General features: G+C 42.9%; 1 protein-coding gene and 1 long non-coding RNA gene across 6 annotated transcripts; one reads left to right on the top strand and one right to left on the bottom strand.

Annotated features, from left to right (window-relative positions):
• Positions 1–160: 160 nt before the first annotated feature.
• ZFP1 (ZFP1 zinc finger protein) lies at positions 161–26,221 on the bottom strand. Of its 5 annotated transcripts, XM_081508653.1 has the most exons (6): positions 26,135–26,221; positions 20,031–20,132; positions 19,879–19,937; positions 17,964–18,093; positions 3,998–4,124; positions 161–2,263 (listed from the first exon to the last, which is right to left on the bottom strand). In XM_081508653.1, exons 5-6 carry the CDS (start codon positions 4,038–4,040, stop codon positions 1,179–1,181), a joined length of 1,128 nt encoding a protein of 375 aa, XP_081364779.1. In that variant the 5' UTR covers positions 4,041–4,124; positions 17,964–18,093; positions 19,879–19,937; positions 20,031–20,132; positions 26,135–26,221; the 3' UTR covers positions 161–1,178. The 5 variants fall into 5 exon arrangements, with proteins under 5 accessions (XP_081364779.1, XP_081364778.1, XP_081364776.1 ...); XM_081508652.1 differs by lacking the exon at positions 20,031–20,132; XM_081508650.1 differs by lacking the exon at positions 17,964–18,093.
• LOC145513168 (uncharacterized) lies at positions 9,105–22,277 on the top strand. Its single transcript, XR_014059167.1, has 6 exons — positions 9,105–9,213; positions 9,970–10,050; positions 12,447–12,566; positions 13,204–13,301; positions 19,827–19,959; positions 22,064–22,277. It is a non-coding gene; the product is annotated as an uncharacterized LOC145513168 (long non-coding RNA).

Here is a 26,221-nt window from a genome sequence, read left to right on the forward strand (position 1 = left end):
ATAAAATGGTATCTTTGAGTTATGCAAAAATAAGAAATTTTTTTAGGTTAATAAAGTGTTTGTGAGCCTTCAAAAGAAAGACATAACTCACACTAAGTCAGATTCCAAAGGGAAATGCTTTTGGTTGATGAGTGAAAATCATGGAAGTAGAAATAGCTCCTTTAAATAGAATTCTGCAAAAGTTTATTTCTAAAGTGGACTATATACATAGAAGTTTTAATAAGCAATATAAGATATTTATTGACAGTTACTTAAAATAAATTATTTCTCTAAGTCTCTGAAATGTGACAGTTGAACTACATATGCATCCTATTTGTTGCAAGACAATGTATAAAATATTAAGAGAAGTAGGGAAACACAGAAAAATACAAGTGGTTCCTGGGTTACACAGTATTTTGGTAAAAGACATGCAACTGTACGTAAATACCCCAGTGAAACACAAGCACACAATGGGTGTGGCTGTTCTTTACACAGCCCGCGTGTTCTATGCTGCACACTGCCTCCTCTTCACTCTCTTCAATTTCTCAGTTATCGTACAACTGCATACTTATGTGTCAATAATACTTCTGGGAAATCTTCAGCAAACCCAGAAGGCTAAAACTTCAACACTGTCTTCTGTTGATTGAAGAGGCAACTCAGTAACAGTGTGCCTGCAAGAGATAACGTATGCTCTCTGGAATGCATCCCGGATTGTAAGGTACTAAAAAACACATGTGATGCTCAGTATGGAAAATCATGTTTGGATGTCCTAATTATTAGGACAAGAATGTCAAACTCTCAGTGTCTGTTAAATTTACATGCGTAGATTTAAAATACAATGTGGGTTTTTTTTGTGTGTGTGTGTGGTATATTCTTGCACATAACCACTGAATCCATAGAGTACTGTCTTTAGCTCCTTTATGCTGCCCAGAATACTTCATTACTGAATTATTCACTCAGGATTTCTAAAAGCTCACTGTAATACAGGTAAGTTTGTCTATTTACAGTTGGATATATTCTGGTACATATTGTTTACCTGGGTATCATACCTAACTGTTGGTACAATATTGTTCTTAGGGGACCCTGTTTTTACACATTGGAGTTGACAGATTGCAGTATGAGTTCCCATGTTCCTTCAGCACCCTGGTGAGGTTCCTCCCAGTGGGAAGGGTCCTCCTTGGTACACGTGGGCTTCAGTGTCAGGGTCTGTCCCCAGTGTGAACTCTCTGGTGGACACTGAGTCGGGACTTCCTGCTGAAGGCTTTCCCACACTCAGCACACTCATACGGTTTCTCTCCCGTATGGATTCGCAAATGTAATCTAAGAGTTGACCTCTGGCTGAAAGTTTTGCCACACTCAGTGCATTCATAGGGTTTTTCTCCAGTGTGAGTTCTCATGTGTATAATGAGTTGCGAGTTCTGGATAAAGGATTTTCCACATTCACTGCACTCATAACGTTTCTCCCCTGTGTGAATTTTCTGGTGTATAATGAGATTTGATTTCTTGAAGAAGGTTTTTGCACATTCATTACACTCATAGGGTCGTTCTCCAGTATGAATTCTCTGGTGTGTGGTAAGTTCAAATTTCTGGGCAAATGTCTTGCCACATTCGCTGCATTCATAGGGCTTCTTCTCCATATGTGCTCTCTGGTGGACAATGAGGTTTGACTGGTGGGTGAATGCTTTTCCACATTCCAGGCATTCAAAGGGTTTCTCCCCGGTATGAATTCTCTGATGTTTAATGAGGTTTGCTTTATGGGAGAAGGTTTTCTTACACACATTACATTCATAAGGCTTTTCTCCAGTATGTATTCTCTTATGACTAATGAGGAGCGATTTAAACGAGAAAGCCTTGTCACAATAATTACAGATAAAAGGCTGCACCAAATTTCTAATTTTCTGGTGTTTAAAAATGGCTTCTTTATGGCTGAAGGCTTTCCCACTTTTATTATATTCTGAGTATTCCACTCCAGGATGGGTTTTCTCTTGTTTCAGATAGAAGAGTGCTTTTCCAAATCCATTACAGTCATCTGCTTTCTTTCTTATATAGTTTCTATTGCTAGTAAGTAAGTCTGAATTATATCGCAAAGTTTTTTCATATAAGTCATATTTATAGGGTGCTTGTCTTAAAGAAACAAAGTCTGTGCTAAGATTAAATGTTTTTCCAAAGAGATTATTATCTCTTTCTTCGATTGGGATTTGGTCCTTAAAGATTACAAACGGCCTCGCCTGCTCATCTGGGCTTCTGTGGTCCGTCTCCGTCTGGTCATCAGCCTTCCATACCTCTAGGAAAGAGCACATGAAATACTGTCAACCTTTTCACCATAACGTTACAGAATGTGAAGCTCCACAAATACTCCACTGCAGAGGTGTCTCTTTCTTTAGTTTGGCACCCAGTCTTTTAGTATAAAAAAGTCCCCAGTTCCGAGTTTTCCTAGCTCTTAAACAATGAAAGAAAAAGACAAAGCCTGTGGCAAAATGGACACAGACAACACCCCAGATTACAAAACGGCCTTAAAAGTGGGTAAAGTGAAATAAAAACAACTGATGTGGGAAGGCTGGCAATTCCAGAGGCAAATGCGACTTGGTGTCCTCAAGGACACCAGCTGACACAGAACAAGATAGTAAGTAGATGTTAAGGGAAAAAACCTGACAGATCTAAGTTAAGCAGCCAATGCTGAGACTCCAGCTGTGGTCGGATGGCCGCCACATCTACCCACTCAAGGCTCTTTCCCCTCTCCTCTGTTCATCTAGCAAGTTTACCAGTAACCTCCTAAAGGCAACATTTTTCACAGGTTTGCAGACAGAACCCTATGTGGAGCTCCAAATTTCCAAAGTCAGACTTTTGTAGTGGAAGGCAAAATCCAGAAACTCATATTCTGTAGAAAATATAAAAGGGATCCAAGATCCTTTTGACAGAATCACTCAATGCTACTGCTGGGTGCACTATTTTTTTTAATCGAAGTTGTTGGAGAAAGTGTTTCTATCATTATATCTTATTTTTCTCCTTTCATGTGTTTAATTTCCAGTCTAAATCCCTGCTTTTATTCCAAGGACTCTCAAGGATCAAGTTTACCTGGGTGGAGTTTACTCCACCTATGCCGTATGAACCTTTACTTTCATCTCTGTATTACTGGATATTCCTGACCCTGCTGCCATTTGTGTCACTCTTGTACTGAAAAATGTGTATTTTCCTTGAGGCTATATACCAATTCCCATGACCTACAATACAGAAGTCACCATTCTGGCTAGATGACAATACTAATGAAAGAGAAACTAATCACTAAACAAAGGTTTAAAACATTCTAGGAAAGAATCAAGGCTTGAGTGTGAGAGGCAAATAGATATAAAAATGAAACAGGAAAAAAGCTAAGCAGGAAGAGACTGATGTTTGGAGGCATGACTCAAGAGGTGCACAAGTCATCTGTCCTCAGCTTTCTCTAAAGGAATCTGAAAAACAGATTCCTAAACAATACTTCAAAAGTACCAACCCAATCATAATCTCTAGGATATCACTTCCACTGGCTTCTATCACATTCTTCTTCCCACCTTCCACGTTTTTCCTAGTATGTTCCGTTTTGGGGGGAAAAAAAAAAAAAGAATTTGGCTTATGATGGGTCTGAGTGGTGGCATAGGGGATCTAGTTCCCTGACCAGGGATTGAACCTGGACCCCTTGCATTGGGAGTGTGGAGTCTTGGCCACTGGACCACCAGAGAAGCCCCTCCCTAGAAAGTTCTGAACTGGAGATTCTAACTCTGATGCCCACAACTATCCTTACTGACTCAACTTGAAAATCTGGTTTGATAATATTAGAGACCTTGATAATGGAACATCACTCCTAACTGCTTGGACTTGAGAAAGCCTGAAAATAAAGAAAGGCAGAACTTCAGAGTCTGCACTATCTCAGCTTTAATACATGAAGCTTAAGACCAAAACCACCTAGTAATTCAAAAGCTTGTAATTCTGGGTAACTGAGAAAGGACCTAAACCTTGAATTACACCTGAAAGATGTTCTTACCCACTGATAGTAAGTTGCTGTAATTCTCCAGCATCACGTCCATGTAGAGGATCCTCTGAGAGGGATCCAGTTGCTCCCATTCCTCCTGGGTGAAGTCCACAGTCACATCGGTGAATGAAACTGATCCCTGAAATGGCATATGGCTATTTATTCTGATATAATCAGCATTTGGTGATGCAGGAAGGACACATAAAAATATACTCTATGTTGTAAAAGAATCATCTTTAAAATATACATATGACACCAACTGTAAAATTTCATTGTTTTGTCATGCCTCCAAAAATATCTTTTTAAAGAGTTAATGCATTTATTCAGATTCCCATAAATTCCAGCATTGTCATATTTGGCAGATATTAAGATTAAATACTAATATGCAGGATATTAAGATTAAATATTAATATGCAGTATTTAATGTTACCAGTTAGTGATGATGCTCATATAGGTATTATTTTTGTGGTCTCAAACTAGACAATATTTAAAGAGTTAAAGTTTTGAATATTTAAAGGCAGAATATGAAATTCCAATTATAAGATAAACTATCAGGCATAGGTAAAGATCTCTCTACCATATCCAAACCATAAAAAAGGCAGAAAAGTAAAAACTAACAAGTGAGACTACAAACTAAAAGGCTTCTGCAAAGCAGGGGAAACCATCAACGAAATGAAAACCTTATCAGATACGATTTGCAAATCTTTTCTTGCAATCTACCAAGTGAGAGAAAATATTTGCAGTCATGCATCTGATGAAGGGTTAATTTAGCAGAAAAAAATACCAATCTGATGAAACAGACATTTTCCTGAAGACATACAAATGGCCAACAGGTACATGAGGTGTTCAGAATCACTAGCCATCAGGGAAATGTGAATCAAAATCACAGTGAAATAGCCATTCTTATAGGTGTGGTGCCAATATATATATACAAAGACATAACTATTTATACATCCTTTACATTGTACAAGGCACTTTAAGTTATCTAGAGATGATTTAAAGTATATGGGATGATGTAGGTGGGTTGGATGCAAATACCAGGCCTCTTATATAAGGGACTCAAGCATCAGTGGACTTTGGTATCTAAGGGGGTCCTGGAACCAACTCCCTGAGGATACTGAGGGATGACTTATCACCGTGTTTATTTCAGTATAATTTACACAAACCAAATATGCAAACAACCTAAGTATCCATTGATGGAATATCATTCAGCCATAAAGAATGGAATCTTGCCCTTTGTGACAACATGGACCTTATGCTACATGAAATAAGTCAGATAAAGACAAATGCCATATGGTCTCAATTATATGTAGAATCTAAAAAAAAAAAAAAAACAAAAACCACAACCATGTAGATACAGAGAACAGACTGGCTGCCAGAGGCTGGATGGTAGAAGTAGGAAAATTAGGTAAAAGGGGCCAAAAGGTACACATTTCCACTTATAAAGTAAGTCAGATAATGTACAGCATGGTGACTGTGGGTAATAATATTGTATTGCATGCTTGAAAGTTGCTAAGAGAACAGATCTTAAAAGTTCTTAGACTCAGGAAAAGTTATGTGTGTATGCTCAGTCATGTCCGACTCTCTGCAGCCCACCAGGTTCCTCTGTCCATGGGGTTTTCCAGGCAAGAAAAAGAGTGGGTTGCCATTTTCTCTTCCAGGAGATCTTCCCGACCTAGGGATCGAACCTGCATCTCTTGCATCTCCTGCATTGACAAGCAGATTCTTTACCACTAGTGCCACCTGGGAAGCCCAAAAAAACTTATAGGAACTAAGAAAAAAATATGAGATAAAGATCTGAACACTACATATGACCTAGTCATATTGCACAAATTTTCAGGTAACCCAGAAGTATTATTTTATGACACCTTACAGGAATCTTTAGCCATGTGGCCTGGGAGCAGAGAATGTTGGTGGTAGGTCATCTATGCCTAGGATCAATATCACTGAGGTCAACAATCAGAGTCAAGATTTTCCCAGTAGTAAGTATTTATTCCCTTTTTCAGATCACTTCTGAAATTCATTACAAAAACAGGAATGCTGGGAAGTTTCCCAAGGAATAAAATAAGTACTGAGGACCAAGATCAATCTTCACCCTTAGAGGCAAGCTGTAGGCCCTTTGAGTCTAACCTTCGCTTCCTTTCACTGCATCTCAGCTGCTACAAACACTTCCTAACTCTTATTTCCTGTCTCCTCTTATTCTCATCTACTCCACATTATAAGCTAGCATGATTTTTCTCAAGTATAGCTCTAAGTATAGAATTGGCTGGATTAGAAACATTGTCCATTATCTCTTAAACTAGTGACTAGCCCAGTGTTCAACACATTTCACATTCCTCCTCCATCCCTCCTTCCCCTGACTCCACTCTATGCACAGATCCTCCCACTTAGGTCAGGTCACAGATAGATCACTTAGATGGGATCTTCCATAATTTGAATCCCTCCTCTTTTAAACCGTAGAGGACTTTGGTTGTATTTCTCATGTGACATGCATTTCAATCTGCTTTCTTTAAAAAAAACAAACAAACAAACCTTATTTCTCTTCCTCTCCCCATTAGATGTTATGATTTTTTAGATCAGAAATTGTTATCTCTGTATTTCTGTTAGCACGAACTCCATGAGTACAAGATAGGTACTCAAAGAAAAGAACTTTATATGAGTTAGAAAACTGGAGCTGTTTCTCTTTAGAAACAAAAGGAGATAAACATAGTGTTTCGGGTTCATTTTTGATATAAATTTCTCAGGGTTGAGGTACATTGACTCAAAGATCTTCTTTCTCTATGAGACCCTCAACTTCTGTAGGTAACTTCACTGCAAACAGAGACAGAGGGAGGAAATCAGCTAGAGGTCCCCAGAACTATGCAGCTGCGTGGGCTGAGAGCAGATAGGAAGCTGGCGCGCCTTTAGAGCAGACGCCCACTGGAGGCCTGCCACGCCCAGGTGGGAGCTTCCGCATCTGAGATGGCCTGAAGATGGGGCTGATGTAACCTCAGGGAGGCACCCAGAGAGAAGGGGCTGCTCACCATGTGCTTCCGGCTCTTTGGTCCAGACTCCCTGCCTCAGAGGGACAGAAGCCTGCCGTCTGGACCCCGTTGGGAACCTACAGCCTGATCGAGAGAACAGAGCCTGGACACAGCGGAAGGCTGGCTGTGCTTCGACTGCGTGTTCTTTCACCAGAGGCAAGACTCTGGAGGCCTGTGTGAGTGAACTTGGAACATGGAGCAGTGGTTGTGACAGGGCGTGTGGAAGATCGGGTGGTATTTTAAAGGGTGGGCTACTGCCCTCCCCCTCCAGAGTTCCCCCAAACTTCCTTCTTTCCTTTTCATCTGAGCCTCTTCCTCCTGTCTGCACAGCCCTGACCTCAGGAGAAGGGTCTCACTTTTATCACTTGAATGATCCGTAATCACAGAATATATGCCAAGCTATGTTCGGTGCTGGGATAAACACGAAGCTCCTAACATGGGAAGCTGCGGGTTTCAGGGGCAGTCTTGGTACTACAGGTCGGGGTGGGGGGGGCGGGGATGGTGCTCAGTCGCACAATAGTCCAGCTTTGGGGCCAAGCCTACTGTGGCTCCAGGCATGTGACACCAGCCGGGATCAGTGAGGTCTAAGGGAATACAGCAGGCATGTCTCTTTTTCTGAATTTTATTTTGGTTTTAAACTGGCAAGTAGTTGATTTAAAATGTCATGTTCTTAAGACTTCCTAGGTGGTTAAGATTTTGGCTTCCAGTGCAGGGGTGGGGGTTCGACCCTTGATTGGGGAGCTAGTGGTACAAAACTGAGACCCTTCTCCTGAGGTCAGGAGTGTGCAGACAGGAGGAAGAGGCTCAGATGAATAGGAAAGAATGAAGTTTGGGGAACTCTGGAGGGGGAGGGCACTGGCCAACCCTTTCAAAGACCACCCGATCTTCCACACACCTTGCTGCCAAAAAAACCCCAAAACATAAGAATACTGTAACAAATTCAATAAAGATTTAAAAAATGGTCCACACACAAAAAATTTAAAATGTTGTGCTTAATAAAGCAACTTGACTCACTAATATACGTGGGTATCTACATATTCCTGTGCTATACAGTAGGTACTTGATCATCTCTTTTCTAGGGTGTATATGATAATTCCAACCTCCTAATTTATCCCTCTCCTCAACCCTTTCCCTTTGGTAACTGTAAATTTGCTTTCTACATCTGAGATTCTGTTTTGTAAATTATTTCATTTGTAGCAATTTTTAGATTCCACTGGGCTTTCCTGATAGCTCACTTGGTAAAGAATCCACCTGCAATGCAGGAGATCCCAGTTCAATTCCTGGGCCAGGAAGAGCCCCTGGAGAGGGACAGGCTACCCACTCCAGTATTCTTGGGCTTCCTTTGTGGCTCAGCTGGTAAAGAATCTGCCTGCAATGCAGGAGACCTGGGTATGATCCCTGGGCTGGGAAGATCCCCCGGAGAAGGAAAAGGCTACCCACTCCAGTATTCTGGCCTGGAGAATTCCATGGACTATACATACAGTCCACGGGGACGCAAAGAGTTGGACATGACTGAGTGACTCTCACTTTCACTTTGGGCTTCCCTGATAGCTCAGCTGGTAAAGAATCCACCTGCAAGGCAGGAGACCCTGGTTCGATTCCTGAGTCAGGAAGACCCCCTGGAGAGGGACAGGCTACCCACTCCAGTATTCAGGCCTGGAGAATTCCATGGCCTGTACAGTCCATGGGGTCACAAAGAGCTGGACACAACTGAGTGACTTTCACTTAGATTCCACCTGTAAGTGGTATCATATTTGCCTTTATATGTTTGACTTACTTCACTATTATCTCCAGGTCCACCTGTGTTGCTGAAAATGGCATTATTTCATGGCTGCAGAATATTTCTACCACATCTTCTTTATCCACTCATCTGTCAATGGACATTTTGCTAAACAGTGCTGCAGTGAAGCTTGCGAGCATGTGCCTTTTCGAAGTGTGGTTTTCCCTGGATAGACACGCAAGAGTGGAACTGCCGAATCATCTGGCAGGTCTGTTTTTAGATTTTAAAGGAACCTCCATAGTGACCGTTACCACGTTTACATTCCCAACAATGGCATAGGAGGGATCCCTTTCTCCATGGCCTTTCCAGCATTTCTTGTTTGTAGACTGTGATGACGGCCATTCTGACTGCTGCGAGGTGACACCTCATTGGAGTGTTGATTTGTATTTCCACAATAATTTGCAATGCTGAGGAGCTTTTCATGAGTAAAATTTACCTCTTGAACTTGGGTTTCTGAAAGCCTACCCTATTTGAAGTTGTTTGCGATTATCTACCCAAGACATTTTTTGAGGGCCCCTGTCATTTACAGCCCCAAAGGTCTAGGGATTATGAAGTGCCCCTAAGCACTGATTTTAAAGCTGTGTTTTTTATAAGAAATGGCCAGAAGGTGGCAGGATTTCCTCTTGCCCCATTCTGGTTACTCAGGGAATATGTGCCTGAGGGAAGAAAAGTTCTGTTCCTTGGTTGTAAATTAGAGTGGGATGCGCCTGACCAAACACCCAAGGGCCTGTGTCTCATTCTGGACAGACCCCTAGCCCTGAAAACCTCCTGTTAAGGGTATGTCATCGGAGGTGGGGTGGCTCTGATGGGGCAGGCTGGAGATGGTCACCCCACCACAAGGAGAGGTGGAGATGAGGTAATGTTTCAGATCTCTTCCAGGCCAAAAGGTCCACCTTCCTTTGGTTGCCCAAGTCTTGTTCTGGCTGCCCCTGGACTTGGAAGACTGTGGTTCCAGGCAGAGGGGAGCAAGGCACTAGGGATCAAAGGGGACACGTTTCTTGGCACACTCTCCCCAACACCCTGCATTTCATGACAGTCCAGCCTTGGGACTCAGGTCTGCTCAGGCACCAGGGATGTGACACCAGCCTGGGTGAACGGGGCCCAAGGGAATATAGTAGGCATTTCATTTTTCTTTTTGAATTAATATTTATATTTTAAACTAGAGAATTTTTGCTTTACAGTGCTGTTTGTTCTGCGTACACCAACCTGACTCACATACAAATAGGTGTCTACATATTCAGTTTTGGATTTTTTCCATCTAGGTAAGTACAGTGTGAGTACAGCTGTGCTGTACAGTAGGCCCTTGTCAATTAGCTCTTCTCCATATACAAGAATGTATGTATCTTCCAACCTCCTAGCTTGTCTGTCTGTCCTATCTTTCCCCTTTGGTAACGGTAAGTTTGTTTTCTATAGCTGTGACTCTTGTTGGTAAATTAGTTCATTACCATCAACTTTTACATTCAACCTATAAATGATATCTTACATTTGCCTTTCTGTGTGTGACTCACATCACTCAACAGCATCATCTCTAGGTCCTTCTATGTTGCTGCAAATGGCATGATTTGTTCATGAGCCAGTAGTATCCCATTGGCTTTATCTTTATCCATTCATCTACTGGTGGACACTTTGGTGCTTCCACTCTTGGCAACTGTCAGTAGTGTTACAGTGGGACTTCTCGTGGTCCAGGGGCTCAGACTCTGAGCTCCTGACACAGGGGGTCCAGATTTGATCCCTGGCCAAGAAGCTAGACCCCACATGCCGCAGTGAAGACTGAGGATGCCTTGTGCCACAACTAAGATCTGGGGCAGCCAAATAAATAAATACTTTTTAACAATAGTGCTACAGAGAAACTTAGGGTGCATGTGTCTCTTCCAATTGTGGTTTTCCTAGATAAAGGTCCAGGAATGGAATTGCTGAATCATCTGTCAGCTCTATTCTTAGACTTCTTTTAAGATTTTTTTTTTATGTGGACCATCTTTAAAGCCTTTATTGAAGTTGTTACAGCTGTCTTCTGTTTACTGTTTTGGTTGTTACTGCCACGAGGCATCTGGAATCCCAGCTTCCCAATGAGGGATCGAAGCCACACCCTCTGCATTGGAAGGCTAAGCCTGAAGCACCAGAGAAGTACCTCTTCTAAGATTTTTAAGGAACCACCACACTGATCTTCCTAGTGGCTGTTACCACTGACATGACCACCAGAAGCCTGGGGGAGGGGGGTCCCTTTTATCCTCTCCCACTCCTGTATTTCTTCTTTGTAGTTTTTGTGAGGAGGACAGTTCTGAATGGTGCCAGAGGGACAGCTCATTATATTGCTGACTGTTCAGTTCAGTTCAGACGCTCAGTCGTGTCCAACACTTTGCAACCCCATGAATCACAGCATATCAGGCCTCCCTGTCCAACACCAACTCCCGGAGTTTACCCAAACCCATGTCCATTGAGTCGGTGATACCATCCAGTCATCTCATCCTCTGTTGTCCCCTTCTCCTCCTGCCCCCAATCCTTCCCAGCATTAGGGTCTTTTCCAATGAGTCAACTCTTCGCATGAGGTGGCCAAAGTATTGGAGTTTCAGCTTCAACATCAGTCCTTCCAATGAACACCCAGGACTGATCTCCCCTAGGATGGACTGGTTGGATCTCCTTGCAGTCCAAGGGACTCTCAAGAGTTTTCTCTAACACCACAGTTCAAAAGCATCAATTCTTCAGCACTCAGCTTTCTTCACTGTCCAACTCTCACATCCATACATGACTACTGGAAAAACCATAGCCTTGACTAGACAGACCTTTGTTGGCAAAGTAATGTCTCTGCTTTTTAATATGCTGTCTGGGTTGGTCATAACTTTCCTTCCAAGGAGTAAGCGTCTCTTAATTTCATGGCTGCAGTCACCATCTGCAGTGATTTTGGAACCCAGAAAAATAAAGTCAGACACTGTTTCCACATCTATGTGCCATGAAGTGATGGGACCAGATGGCATGATCTTAGTTTTCTGAATGTTGAGCTTTAAGCCAACTTTTCACTCTCCTCTTTCACTTTCATCAACAGGCTCTTTAGTTCTTCTTCACTTTCTGCCATAAGGGTGGTGTCATCTGCATATCTGAGGTTATTGATATTTCTCCTGGCAATCTTGATTCCAGCTTGTGCTTCCTCCAGCCCAGCGTTTCTCATGATGTACTCTGCATAGAAGTTAAATAAGCAGGGTGACAATATACAGCCTTGACGTACTCCTTTTCCTATTTGGAACCAGTCTGTTGTTCCATGTCCAGTTCTAACTGTTGCTTCCTGACCTGCATACAGGTTTCTCAAGAGGCAGGTCAGGTGGTCTGATATTCCCATCTCTTTCAGAATATTCCACCGTTTATTGTGATCCACACAGTCAAAGGCTTTGGTATAGTCAATAAAGCAGAAATACATGTTTTTATGGAACTCTCTTGCTTTTTCGATGACCCAGCGGATGTTAGCAATTTGATCTCTGGTTCCTCTGCCTTTTCTAAAACCAGCTTGAACATCTGGAAGTTCACGGTTCACGTATTGCTGAAGCCTGGCTTGGAGAATTTTGAGCATTACTTTACTAGTGTGTGAGATGAGTGCAATTGTGCGATAGTTCAAGCATTCTTTGGCATTGCTTTTCTTTGGGATTGGAATGAAAACTGACTTTTCCAGCCAAAAGGAGCTACCCCATGCCCGAGGTCGGGGGCGGCAGCCAAGAGGAGCTACCCCATGTCCAAGGAGTGGTGGCTGCACAGGCACAGGAGGGCCGAGAGGAGCTACTCCACATTCAAGGTCAGGAGGGGCCGTCATGAGTAGATATCCCTTGTCCAAGGTAAGGAGCAGCGGCTGCGCTTTGCTGGAGCAGCCGTGAAGAGATGCCCCACGTCCAAAGTAAGAGAAACCCAAGTAAGACGGTAGGTGTTGCCAGAGGGCATCAGAGGGCAGACATACTGAAACTATAATCACAGAAAACTAGCCAATCTGATCACACGGACCACAGCCTTATCTAACTCAATTGCTGACTGTATTACCCCAAAATTAGCGACATTACAAATCTTTTCATGTTCTTGGTTTCTTTAACAATGTGAGTAGAGTTTAACTCTTGAAACTGGTTTCTTAAGTCTTTCTCTATTTGAAGTCGTTTTCAATTACCTACAGTACTTTTGTGAGGGTATCTGTCTTTTAAGGCACAGCAGACCCAGTACACAGGAAGTGCCCGTAAGCACCAGTATAATAGTTGCTGCTAGGAAAAATGGCCAGAAGGCTGCAGAATTTCCTTCAGCCCATTTTGTGGTCTCAGGAAAAGTGAGCCATAGAGAAAGTCTTGTTTGTGACATAGAAAATAGAGTGGAACACACCTGACCGACCAACCAATGGCTTGAGGCTCACTGTGTCCTCCTCGTTACTGTCATCCCTGAATAAATTCCAGTCCCAGGAAAACCACCTGTTAAGCACCCTGTGATCAGGAGGTGGAACCAGAGGAAGGATGGAGGTGGGAACCCCTGCAAAAGGACCCGTGGAGATAAGGTAATATTCCAGTTTTATCAGAGGAAAGACAGTTCACCATGATTTTGGTGTCCAAGGACAGCCTTAGCTGTAGAAGGACATTAATGGACAACAGTATGTGGTACTAAGCACAGGAAACAGCCAGCACATCCAATGGGGGTGGGCACTGTAGGTGCATCCTCCCAGCTCTCTCAGCAGAAGGACAGAGCAGGAAACAGACCAAACCCTGAACAGACTGCAGCAAGGAAACAAGAGTGACGGTGTATGAGTCCGGACAAAAGGGAGTCTCCAGCATACTTCTTTTTAACTTAATAAATACTCTTACAATACAGAATATATGACTTTAAAGGTTCTGATAAGTTCAAGACCAACTTTATTAGAACTCCATATATAACTAAATAAATTTCTTCTACCTAAAACTAAAAACAATGTAAAACTATTATATTTCCATGAAAAAAAAATTACATGGAAAGAGGAAAGTGAAAAAAAAAATGACCACTCTCGTCCATCCAGGGCTCAGTGACCTGGGTGGTGTCACACCCCGGGGGACCGAGCAGGTTAGATCTACGGGCTGGACACTACGGGGCTGGGGGCGCCAAGGAGGACTGCCGGGACACGGACCCCTCATTGCATCTGCAGTGCCTGGTCCCCTCTGGAACAGACCACAGCTCACCACACAGTCAGGCACACCTGCAGCTACACCCGGGCTACTGCACCCCCAAAATACTGGACACTCCGGGCTGGAAGCACTTGGAAAGGTGCCCCTGGTTTCTACCGTTTCTCCTGGTAGGGGGGTTCCCAATTTCAACTTCTTACAGTCTCTCCACCTATGAGGGAAACAGCCTCACAACAGGACTTATCTGGGTCTCAGATGGCTCTTGGCATCTCAGACCCAGGGGGTGGGGTGGGAGGGTGGTTGTGAAAGGAAAGGGGCACGGAGGAAGGGCACTCAGGCTCTCCGGGCATTCCTCAGGCGGTCTGCACGCTACCTGACGACCGAGGAAGGCCACTCCGGCTCGGGTTCTGGGTGCTCACTGCACAGACCACGGCTGGCAGAAGTGCTGCCGCCTTGTGGCCGTTTCCTGGAACAACACCGCTAAACCAGGGGCGAACAGGGCTTCCCAGACAGAGGCCTGCGGGATGCTAATGGAACCTGCCCTCGAGAAACACCCTGGGGTAGCTCAGAGAGAGGATTAAAAACAGGCCCAACGTTCAAAAACCAAATACAAACGGTAAATTTTCCTCACACTTAGTGGAAACCAACCATCCGCACCTTGAAACGATCTCTGTCTCCCTAATTCTTAAGAGATTGCCAAGCAAACCTACAACCAACTATCATCAGGCAGCCCTCACCAGCAAATCAGAGACCTGCAAGGGAGAAGAGAACCCTCCTCTTTGCTCCTGGAAATGGAAATTGTGACCAACCACGACGAACGTTATGCAGGTTCCTTTAAAACAAAACCCACGCCTACCAGGAGATCCTGCAAGCCCTCACCAGGCCCTATATTAAGGGAAACGCATCCTTCAAAACACAGGCATCCCACATTTCAGGAAGGCACTCTTTCCCAGCGCCAAAGCAGCCATAATGTCCCTGTACACAGAGGTAAATACTGAAGCTGTGCTTCGTATATGCCTCAATCATTCAGCCATAGAAAAGAATGAAAAAATGCCATTTGAAGCAACATGGAAGGATCTAGAGATGACCACAGTGTATCAAGTAAATCACAGAGAGAAAAATGGCACAGGGTATTGTTTATAGGTGGAATCAAAAAATACAATCAACTAAAACTTATTAGCAAACACAGTCTGACTCCCAGAGTTACACAACAAACGTAAGCTTACCAAATACAAGACGGACCCTGGGGGTCGGGGTTGGGGTCCAGAAATCACTGAGGAAGTCGGGATTCAACAGCACACGCGTAGACACAGACACATGGTCAAAAAGAGACCCACAGACGCATCAGAGAACAATGAACAAGCACGGACTGGACAGAATCAGGAAGTGTGCTCAACACTCTGTCAACAGGCACAGGGGAAGTGAATCCAAAAAGAACAGATACATGTATATACAGGAATCCACTTCCTGTTCCACCACAAACAAACACGATAATGGGAATTGAGTAGACTCCAGTGGAAAATACACATTACAGGGAAAGGAGAAAATGAAAACAAATGCATACCCCAACCCCCTCAGGCCTAGTGACTGGGGTGCCAGCACACCCCTGGAGCCCCTCAGGCCAGGCTCCTGGGCCCGGCCCGGCTCCAGGACCCTGCAGAGGGTGTGCGGGCGCAGAAGCCCTCACTGCATCTACAATGCCTGGGACATGCCACAGCTGACCAAACAGCCAGGCACTCCTGCACCTACACTGGGGCTACTGCACCCCCAAAATCCTGGACACTCTGGCCTGGAAGCATTTTAAAAATCCCCTTGTCCCCATTTCTCCTTGTGGGGGTTCCCAATTTCTTCCTTACAGAGTCCACATATATAGGAAACAGCCTCAACACAGCACCTTTCTGGCGGCTGAGATGGCTCTGGCCAGGCGGGGGTGGTGAGGGGGCTTTGTGAAAGGAAAGGGCCGTGGAGGAATGACACCCAAGCTCTCTGGTATTTACTCGGGCAGTCTGCACACTACTTTACAACTCAGGAACACAACTTTGGCTCAGGTTCTGGGTGCCCACTTGACTGACCACAGCTGGCAAAAGTGCTTCCGCCTTGTGACCGTTTCCTGGAACAACATTGTCAAACCAGAGGCTTTGAACTGTGCTGATGGAGAAGCCTCTTGAGAGTCCCTTGGACTGCAAGGAGATCCAACCAGTCCATCCTAAAGGAAATCAGTCCTGAATATTCATTGGAAGGACTGATGCTGAAGCTGAAACATACTTTGGCCACCTGATGCAAAGAGCTGACTCATCGGAAAAAACCCTGATGCTGGGAAGGATTGGGGGCAGGAGGAGAAGGGGACGACAGAGAATGAGATGGTTGGATGGCATCACTGACTAGATGGACATGAATTTGAACAAGCTCCGGGAGTTGGTGATGGACAGGGAAGCCTGGTGTGCTGCAGTTCCTGGGGTCACAAAGAGTCAGACACGACTAAGCGACTGAACTGAACTGAACAGGCTCTTCCCAGTCCGAGGCCTGCCTGATTAAGCTAAATGACCCGCCCTCGACAAATAACCTAGGGTAGCTCAGAGAGACAGAATTCAAAACAGGCCCGACTTTCAAAACCCGACTGCAAACGGTTAATTTTCCTCATACTTAGTGGAAACCACCTATCCACACCTCTAAAGAAACTCTGCCTCCCTAATTCTTAGAGAAATGCCAAGTGAACCTACAACCAACTATCATCAGGCAGCTCTCACCAGCAAATCTGACAACAATAAATGCTGGAGACTGGCAGGGAAAGAAGGAACTCTCCTCCCGCTGCTCCTGGAAATGGAAATTGCGACCAGCCACAATGGAGAACCTTATGCAGGTTCCTTTAAAACAAAACCCACACCTAACAGGAGATCCTGTAAGCCCTCACCAGGGCCTATATTCAGGGAAATGCATCCTTCGAAATGACACAGGCACCCCACATTTCAGGAAGGCACTCTTTTCCGGAGCCAAGGCACTGAAGCAGCCACAATATCCCAACACAGGGATAAATACTGAAAGTGAAAGTCACTGAGTCGTATCCGACTCTGCGACCCCATGGACTATACAGTCCATGGAATTCTCCAGGCCAGAATACTGGAATGGGTAGCCTTTCCCATCTCCAGGAGATCTTCCCAACCCAGGGATCGAACCCAGGTCATCCACATTGCGGGTGGATTCTTTACCAGCTGAGCCACAAAGGAACCCTCCTCCACTGCCTCTGGGAATGGAAATTGCTAAGAGACAAGATGCAGAACCTTATGCAGGTTCCTTTAAAACAAAACCCAGACCTACAGCAAGATTGTGCAAGCCCACCTCTTGGCCTATATGCATGGAAAACTATACTATGAAATAAGGCACCCCAATGTTCAGGAATCCATTATTTACAATAGCCAAGATATGGAAGCAACCACAACATCTGTGCGCCCAGGTTTACATATTAAAGTTGTGCTACATATATGCCATGAACAATTACTCAGCCTTAGAAAAGAATAAAATCATGTTATTTGCTGCAACATAGCAGATACTGGAGATGATCTCCCTATATCAAGTAACTGAGGCAAAGACAATTGGCTCAGGGAATTCCCTAAAGCCTCAGTCTAAAAATAAATACAATGAATTAATTTAGGAAATGCAAAGAGACTCCCAGAGTTAGACAAAAGCTTAGGCTTAAAAAAGGCAAATATGCAGTGACTGAAGAGATAACCGAGGAGATTGGGATGAAACCATACACACTTGTACACAGATGAATGTCACAAAGAGACACCCACAGATACATCAAAGAAAAACGAACAAGCATTGGATAGAACAAGGAAGAGCGCTCAACACTCTGTCATAAGCTACAAGGGAAGAGAATCCAAAAGAGATCAGATACTTAAGTATAGTGGAATCCACTAGTGGTCCACACACAATAGCATACTAAGTGAAGTAAGTCAGAAAGAGAATGACAAATACCATATAAAATTACTTATATACGGAATCTAAAATATAAAACAAACTAACCTATCTGTGAAACAGAAACAGAATCGTGCCCATAGAGAACATACCTGTGGTTGTCATGCGGGCGGGGATTGCGGGAGAGATGGAGTGAGAGGTTAGGGTCTGCAGATGTAAGCTACTACATACAGATAAACAACGAAGTCCCAAGATATAACACAGGGAACTATATTCAATATCCTATGATAAACCATAATGAGAAAAAATATTTTTTAAAAAGAAGGCATACGTATGTATAACTGAATTACTTCACTGTATAGCAGAAAGTAACACAACATTGTACCTCAACTATACTTCAGTAAAAAAAAAAAAATTTTTTAAAGGGCCAAAGACCTTAACAGGCAATTCACTAAAGAAGATATACAGATGATAAGTAAACATGTGTAAAGATACTTAAGATGTCAGAGAAGTATCAAATTATACTGCGAAACACCTATTATTAAAGTGGGCAAAGTTCGTAACACTGACAACACCAAATGCTGGCATGGACGTGGAGCAACACAAACTCTCACTCACTGCTGGTGGGAATGCAAATATTATAGCCACTCTAAAAGACAGTTGAGCAGTTTCTCACAAACTACTCTTGCTGTACAATCTAGCTGTACAATCCAGCATTAGTTTTCCTTAGCATTTACCCAAATGATTAACTTATATTCATAAAAACACTACACAGACATGTTTACAGCTGCTTAATTCGTAACTGTCAAAACCTGGAGGCAACCAAGATGTCCTTCAATTGCTCAATGAGTTAATAAATAGTGGTACATTCAGACTATGAAATATTATTGGGTGCTAAAAATAAATAAGCTGTCAAGTCATGAAAAGACATGGAAAAACTTTAAATGCAGATTATTAATGAAAGTCTGAAAAGGCTACATACTGACTAATTCCAACTGTATAACATTCTGGAAAAGGAAACCACTGATATATATATACGTGTGTTTGTGTGTGTGTGTGTGTGTGTGTATATATATATATATATATATATATATTTTTTTTTTTTTTTTTTTTTTTTTTTACTGCCCCTCCAATTCTGCCAGGTGCTCAAGGAAAGGGAGGGAGGGATGATAGATGAAGCACAGGGGATTTTGTGAGCAGTGAAACTATTCTCTAAGATACAATAATGGTGGATACATGTCATTACACATTTGTCAAAACATACAGAACACACAACACCAAAAGCAAATCCTAATGTAAACTATGAACTTTAGTTAGAGTATCAGTATTGGCTCATCAATTTTAACAGCTTGCAAGATGCACATTAATGCAAGATGTTAATAAGAGAGGAAACCATGTATGCAGAGGGAGGAAAGGAATTCTGTCCTTTTCACTCAAAGTTTCTGTAAGCTCAAAACTATTCTAAAAAAATGAAGTCTATTCATTAAAAGCAAAACAAAACACATATAAACAGAACAGTATAATTAGTATGCCATCTCATAATAATCTTTTCTTGTGTAAATATGTATAAGTACATTCTGGAATGCTACTCAAGAAAGTAATGACAATGGAACTCGTGTAAGTTAGGGGGAGAATTTAAATACATATCCAGATCTTTAGTGAGTTTTCTGGCATCATGTTAATCTCACTGGAAAAATAAAATACACACTGTATTACCCTGAAGAATGCTATATGAAATAACCAGAAACAAAATAATAATCAGTTTTTCTTCCTAGGAATGCTGCCCAAAACACCATCTATATGAACATTCATAAAACTTATTTAGACCTAATACTCAAGAACCAAGGAAATGGTATTCATAATCAATGCAAGAATTGCTTAATTAACTTGACTTACTTTTTAACTTTTTTTAAATACCTAGTTAACTTAATTTTACTTTTTGTCTGCTGGTATTGATTATTCTTACTATGTTATTCTGAATTTTACTTATTTATACCTTTCATTTCATTTTCTAGGTCCTTAAATATTTCCTCAAATGCACAGAAAAATTAGGAATAAACAACTCACCTGGGATTTGTTCATTTTCTGCAGCTTTTGGATAAAGGCAGAGAACTATGAAGGCAGAACTGGAATAGAGGAAAACAGAAGGTATTGTTATTAAAGGTCTGACTTGCCTCAGAACTTCCAGAATGACTTGTTTATAAATCCTTACACATCACCTGAGAAAATTCCACCTCGTGGGCTAGTCCTTTTGCCTGTTCAGAAAGGGCAAAAAGGATCATGCTGGCAGAACCCACCTTCAATCAAACATTATGAAACATCTGAAAAGGTAAGACTAAGCCAATTATTAACTGACAAAACAAACAACAGAAAACATAACTGGTTATTATCAAACAGGGAATTTAAAATTATGATTCATATATTAAAGCTTCATGGAAAAGAGTTACAAAATGAATTAACAAATAGGGAACTTCAAGAGACGGAACCATCAAGAAAAAAATGGAAATGCTAAAAAAATGCAGTAACAGAGTTGAAAGACCATCTTCAATATGCAATGCTACAACAGAGCTGAGAAAATTTTCAGTAAATCTGAAGATAGGTCCAAAGAACTTACCCAAACTGAGACACAAAGAGGAAGTTAAAAAAAAAAAAAAAGACAAAGAATCCAAGGGCTGTGGTACAATATCAGATGGTCTAACAAAAATGTACTGGAGGGACTTCCCTGGAGGTCCAGTGGCTAAGACTCCACACTCCCAATACAGGGGGACCAGGTTCTATCCTTGGTCAGGGAACTAGATCCCACCCGCCACAACTAAGAGTCTGCATGCCACAACTAAAAACAAGATCCCACACGCTGCAAGGAAGACTGAGGATCTCACATGCCCCAACTAAGACCCAGCACAGGTAAATACATAAATAATTATTTTCAGAAATAATGTATTGCCAAAAACTTGGCAGTCCAGTGGTTAAGGCTCCACACTTCCAATGCAGGGGTGCAGGTTCGATCCCTGGTTGGGGAAGTAAGATCCCACGCCCCTCGGGGCAATTAAGCATGCTCATTGCGATTACTGGGCCCGCATGCCACAACTATAGTCTGGGGGCTGAAACAAAAGATTCCACGTGAGACAACGACAATCCCACAGGCTGCAACTAGGACTCAACACAGCCAGATATATAAACAAACATTTTTAAAAGTAGTATTTGAAGGCATAATGACCAAGAATTTTCCCAAAATGGCTAATATCAAACCTCAGAGCCAAGAAACTAGGATAATTTATCCAAAAAGGGTAAGTATCAAAAAACAAAACAAAGACATACCTGGACATATTATATTTAAATCAAAGTTAAAGAGAAATTCTTGAAAGCAGCCAGAAAAAAAACCTGACATATAACATACAGACATACCTTTTTTTTTTCTTGCTCTTCAGATTGCTTTTTTTAAAAAACAAATTGAAAGTTTGTGGCAACTCAGCATTGTTAGATAATGGTTAGCATTTTGTAGTAATAACATTTTTAAAATATTTATTTATTCATTTGGCTGCACTGGGTCTTAATTGTAGCATGCAGGATCTTCAATCTTATTGAGACACAGGATCTCCTCATTGCAGTATACAAACTCTTAGCCACTAGCCCATCAGGCAAGTCCCAGTAATAAAGCATTTTTAAATTAAGGTATGTCGAGGACTTCCCTGGTCGTCCAGTGGCTAAAACTCCATGATCTCAAAGCAGGGGGCTTGGATTCAATCCTTGGTTGGGGAACAAGATCCCACATGCTACAACTAAGAGTTCACAGGCTCCAACCAGAAGATCCTGTGTGTGTGTGCTCAGTCAGGAAGTCGTGTCTGACTCTATGACCCCATGGACTGGAGCCCACCAGGCTCCTCCATCTATGGAATTTTCCAGGTGAGAATACTAGAGTGGGTTCCCATTTCCTCCTCCAAGGAATCTTCTCAACCCAGGGATAGAACTCAAGTCTCTTGCATTGGCAGGTAGATTCTTTACCAATGAGCCACCAGGGATGCTGCTGCCACAACTGAAGATTCCACATGCTGCAACTAAGATCAAAGATCTTGCCTGCTGCAACTAAGACCCAGCACAGCCAAATAGATAAAATATTTTAAAAATAAATAAAGTTATATACATTGTTTTTTAGGCATAACACTATTGCAGACTTAATAGACTGCAGTATAAAGGTGAACAAATTTATATGAATTGAGAAAACAAAAAATTCATGTGACTTGCTTTATTGCAGTGATCTAGAACTGAATGCTGTTTCTGAGGTATGCCTGTACAGAGGAACCGATGTGAAAAATCACAATTTCTCATCAGAAACTATGTAAGCTGGAAGGCAATGTAGTGACGTCTTTAAAAAAAAGAAAGAAAAAACTACCAATCCAGTATTCTATACCCAGCAAATGTATCTTCCAAAAAAAAGAACATGAAATAAAAATCTTATCAAACAAAAACAGAGAATGCATTGCCAGTAGTTCTATTCTACAATAAAAAATTTTAAAGACGTTCTTCAGGTAGAAGGGATACCAGACAGAAATGTGGATCTATACAAAGAAATAAGGATCTCTGGGAGTGGTTAAAATGAAGAGAACTATAAAAGACATTTTATCTTACTTTTAATCAATCTAAAAGATAATTGATTGTCTAAGCTGGTGGGCTGCCGTCTATGGGGTCGCACAGAGTCGGACACGACTGAAGCGACTTAGCAGCAGCAGCAAGCAAAAAGACCAGAAAAGTTTCGTGAACTTATAGGATATGTAAAAGTAAAATATGACATTAATAGCATAAAAGATGAGATGATGAAATTGTTGATGGAAGTATATTGTTTTAAGGATCTTACCTGACACACAAAGCAGTGGAATATATTTAAATGTTCACTGTGATTCACTCAAGAAGTTTATTTGAGCCGTCTCCCTGCCTGTTTAGTATGATACGTCCATCTGCATTACACATTAACCAGACCGCCTCAAAGGTAGGAATGCCTACTTGCCATAAAGATCTGTTTTCTTTTGAGGCGAGCAATGTAACTTCTTAAAAGAGTAACATTCTTTCTCAAATCTGTAAGGGGTCATGATAACTTGAGGTTCACTCTGCATGTGCTTACTTGAACTACTGTATACTTGGTGAACTTTATGTCAGCATGTCATTTTGATAAATGATCCTGTCTCAAAAATGGAGAAAAGATTGTCATATTGAGTGAAGTAATCAGAAGAGTGTCTGATATCCCTTACATACATGGAATCTAAAAATAAATGATACAAATAAACTTACAAAACAGAAAAAGACTCAACAGACTTAGAGAACAAACTTGGTTTGGTTGCTGAGGGGAAGGGATAGTTAGGGAGTTTGGGACAGACATGTACTGCTGCTGCTGCTGCTAAGTCGCTTCAGTCGTGTCCAACTCTGTGCGACCCCATAGACAGCAGCCCACCAGGCTCCGCCGTCCCTGGGATTCTCCAGGCAAGAACACTGGAGTGGGTTGCCACTTCCTTCTCCAATGCAGGAAAGGGAAAAGTGAAAATGAAGTCGCTCAGTCGTGTCCGACTCTTAGCGACCCCATGGACTATAGCCTATCAGGCTCCTCCGTCCATGGGATTTTCCAGGCAAGAGTACTGGAGTGGGGTACCATTGCCTTCTCCGACGGACATGTACACAGTGCTGCATTTAAAATGGATAACCAACAAGGACCTACCAGATAGCATAGGGAACTCTGCTCAGTGTTATGTGGCAGCCTGGATGAGAGGAGTTTGGGGGAGAATGGATACATGTATTTGTATGGCTGAGTCAATCTGCTGTTCACTTGACACTATCACAACGTTGTTAATCGGCTATACTCCAATACAAAATAAAAAGTTCAAAAAAAAGTGTATGACTATGCCTTCAACTATGCCTGAAGGCAGAACAGTTCTCAGAGTTCCTAAGTCTGTCTCTTGGGTTATAATCCTCAGGTTGGCTCAAATAAAATTTTCTTCTTAACTTGATTGTTAACTGAATTTTCACGAACAATAGCTAGATCAAAACAAAAAGGATAGGGACTCTCCTGGCAGTCTAGTGGCTAGGACTCTGCTTCCACTGCAGGGAGCATGGGTTCAATCCCTGACTGGGAAACTAAGATCCTGCATGACATGCAGCACAGTGGGGAAAAAATAGTAAAAGGATAAGAAAAGATTCCTTGCACACATTAATCAAAAGAAAGCTGGACTGATTAACATCAAAGTAGACTAAAAAAAAAAATTACCGGGGATAAAGTGTGATATTACATAATGTCACTGAGATAAATGACAATGATAAATGTATCAAATCAGCAGAACACATAACAATCCTAAATGTTTATCCAAAAAAGAACTTCAAAATATAAGAACCCAAAGTTGATAAAACTGAAAAAAGATACATAAAATCCACAATTGTAGCTCGAGAATTCAGGATTCTTTTCTCAGTAGGTGACAAGACACGTATATAGAAAACCAGTAAGGACACAGAAAAACTGAACCACACTATCAACAAACTTGACCCATTTAGTATTTACAGAAAACTCCACCAATAACAGTACAATAGTCATTAAACTACATAAAAAAACATCCTCAAGGTATAACATATCCCTGGCCATAAAATAAAACAAAACAAAACTTTTTTTTTTTTTTTTTTTTTTGGCTGTGCTGGGTCTTCGTTGCTACAAGCAGGCTTTCTCTAGTTGTAGCGAGTAGGGGCTGCTCTTCATCGCAGTGTGCAGGCTTCTCACTGTGGTGGCTTATCTTGTTGCTGAGCATGGACAGTAGCTGCCCCAGGTATGTGGAATCCTCCCAGGACTGAAGCATGTCCCAGGCATTGGCAAGTGGCCTCAACCACTGGACCTCCAGGGAAATACAAATCAACAAGGTTTAAAGAACTGAATTATGTAACAAAGTATATTCTTCAACCAAAACAGAATTAAACTAGAAATCAGTAACAGAAAAAGATCTAGAAAATCCCCAATGTTTGGAAATTAAACAACAACTTTCTGAATAACCAATGGGTGAAAAAGGAAGTCACAAGGCAAGTTTAAAAAACTGAATGGAAATGAAAAACAAAACATACCAGAATTTGAGGGATGCAGCTACAGCAGTATTTAGAGGTCAGTTATAGCATTAAAATCAATGTCAATAATAATGGGAGAGACATTACTACAGACGCTACAGACATTAAAAAGTTATTATTTTGCAATAAAAAAATTAACCACTAGCTACACTAATTAAGGAGAAAAAGGAGCAATCTCAAATACACATAATAAGCAAAGTGGGAAATATCAAATACAAGAAAAAAATGAAATAATGGGGAAAAGATGCCATCTTCAATAGCAATAAATTACAAAAGAGTAAGATAAAACGCCAAATATTTATGAAAACACTTACAAAGTGCTCCTAAGGGGGAAAAAATGAAAGACTTGAACAAATGGGAAGGCCTATAATAAGATCCAACATTATAAAGGTGTCCATTCCCCCTAATCAAATGTAACCATCAACGAGACATAGAAGCACCACCAGATTTTTAAAATATAATTTATTCTACAGGATCAGTGGGAATCATTAGCAAAGGTGTATAATGTCAAAATGGTGACGGTTTTGGGGTGTCCAATAAAGGAAGAGCAGTAAACTCAACCACGGAAAAATTCGTAAAGCCTCCACGGTAAAAACTACTAGTGAACAAAATTAAGAGGCAAAATAAAAAATGTTTGCCGTTCGTGTGACAGGACCAGCTGGCTGCGCCACCTCGAGTAAGCGCGGGAACGAGCGAAGACGCAGGGGAAGGGCGCGCCTCGGGAAGTCCCGGCTGAGGGCCCGGCGGGGAGGTCGCGGCGTCGCCGTCCGCGCGTCCCGCGCCTCGCCAAGGCGCTCCGTCCGCCCTCCTCCGCGAGGCTGCGGCCGCGGCGCACGCGGCGCACGCGCGCCCTGAGGCGCGCCCGGCCCCGCCCCGGCCTCGCCCCGCGCCGCCCGCCGGGTCACGCGCGCGCCCGCCCGCCGGCTCCTGGAGCGCGCGGCGCGGCCGGAGACCTCCGCGGCCGGTCGGCGGCGCCCCGCCGGACAAAGGGAGGGAGGCCGGCCCGCGCCGCCGCCCGCCCCCGCGCCGTCCCCGCCCCCGCACGTCCGGCCGGGCGGCCCCGCCAGCCCCGCGCCGCCGACAGCGCCGGGCCGCCGCCGACGCCGCCCCGAGGGTCGCCGCCCCCGAGGGGCTCCGAAGTTTGGGCTCCCGCCGCGCGCGGGCACGAACCCACCCCTCGTCCCCTGCCCCTCGGCCCCCGCGGCCCCGCGGGGCGGCCTGGCAGGCCCCCTCCTACCTGGAGGGGCACAGCCTCCGCTCGTGGCGCAGGGCCAAACTGGGTCACGGCGCGGAGACCGGGGCCCTGTCACCCACTCGCGGCTGC

The sequence above is a fragment of the Giraffa tippelskirchi genome, chromosome 7 (genome assembly GCF_054371585.1).
Source record: "Giraffa tippelskirchi isolate mGirTip1 chromosome 7, T2T-mGirTip1v1.2.pri, whole genome shotgun sequence".
NCBI classification, from domain to species: Eukaryota; Metazoa; Chordata; class Mammalia; order Artiodactyla; family Giraffidae; genus Giraffa; species Giraffa tippelskirchi.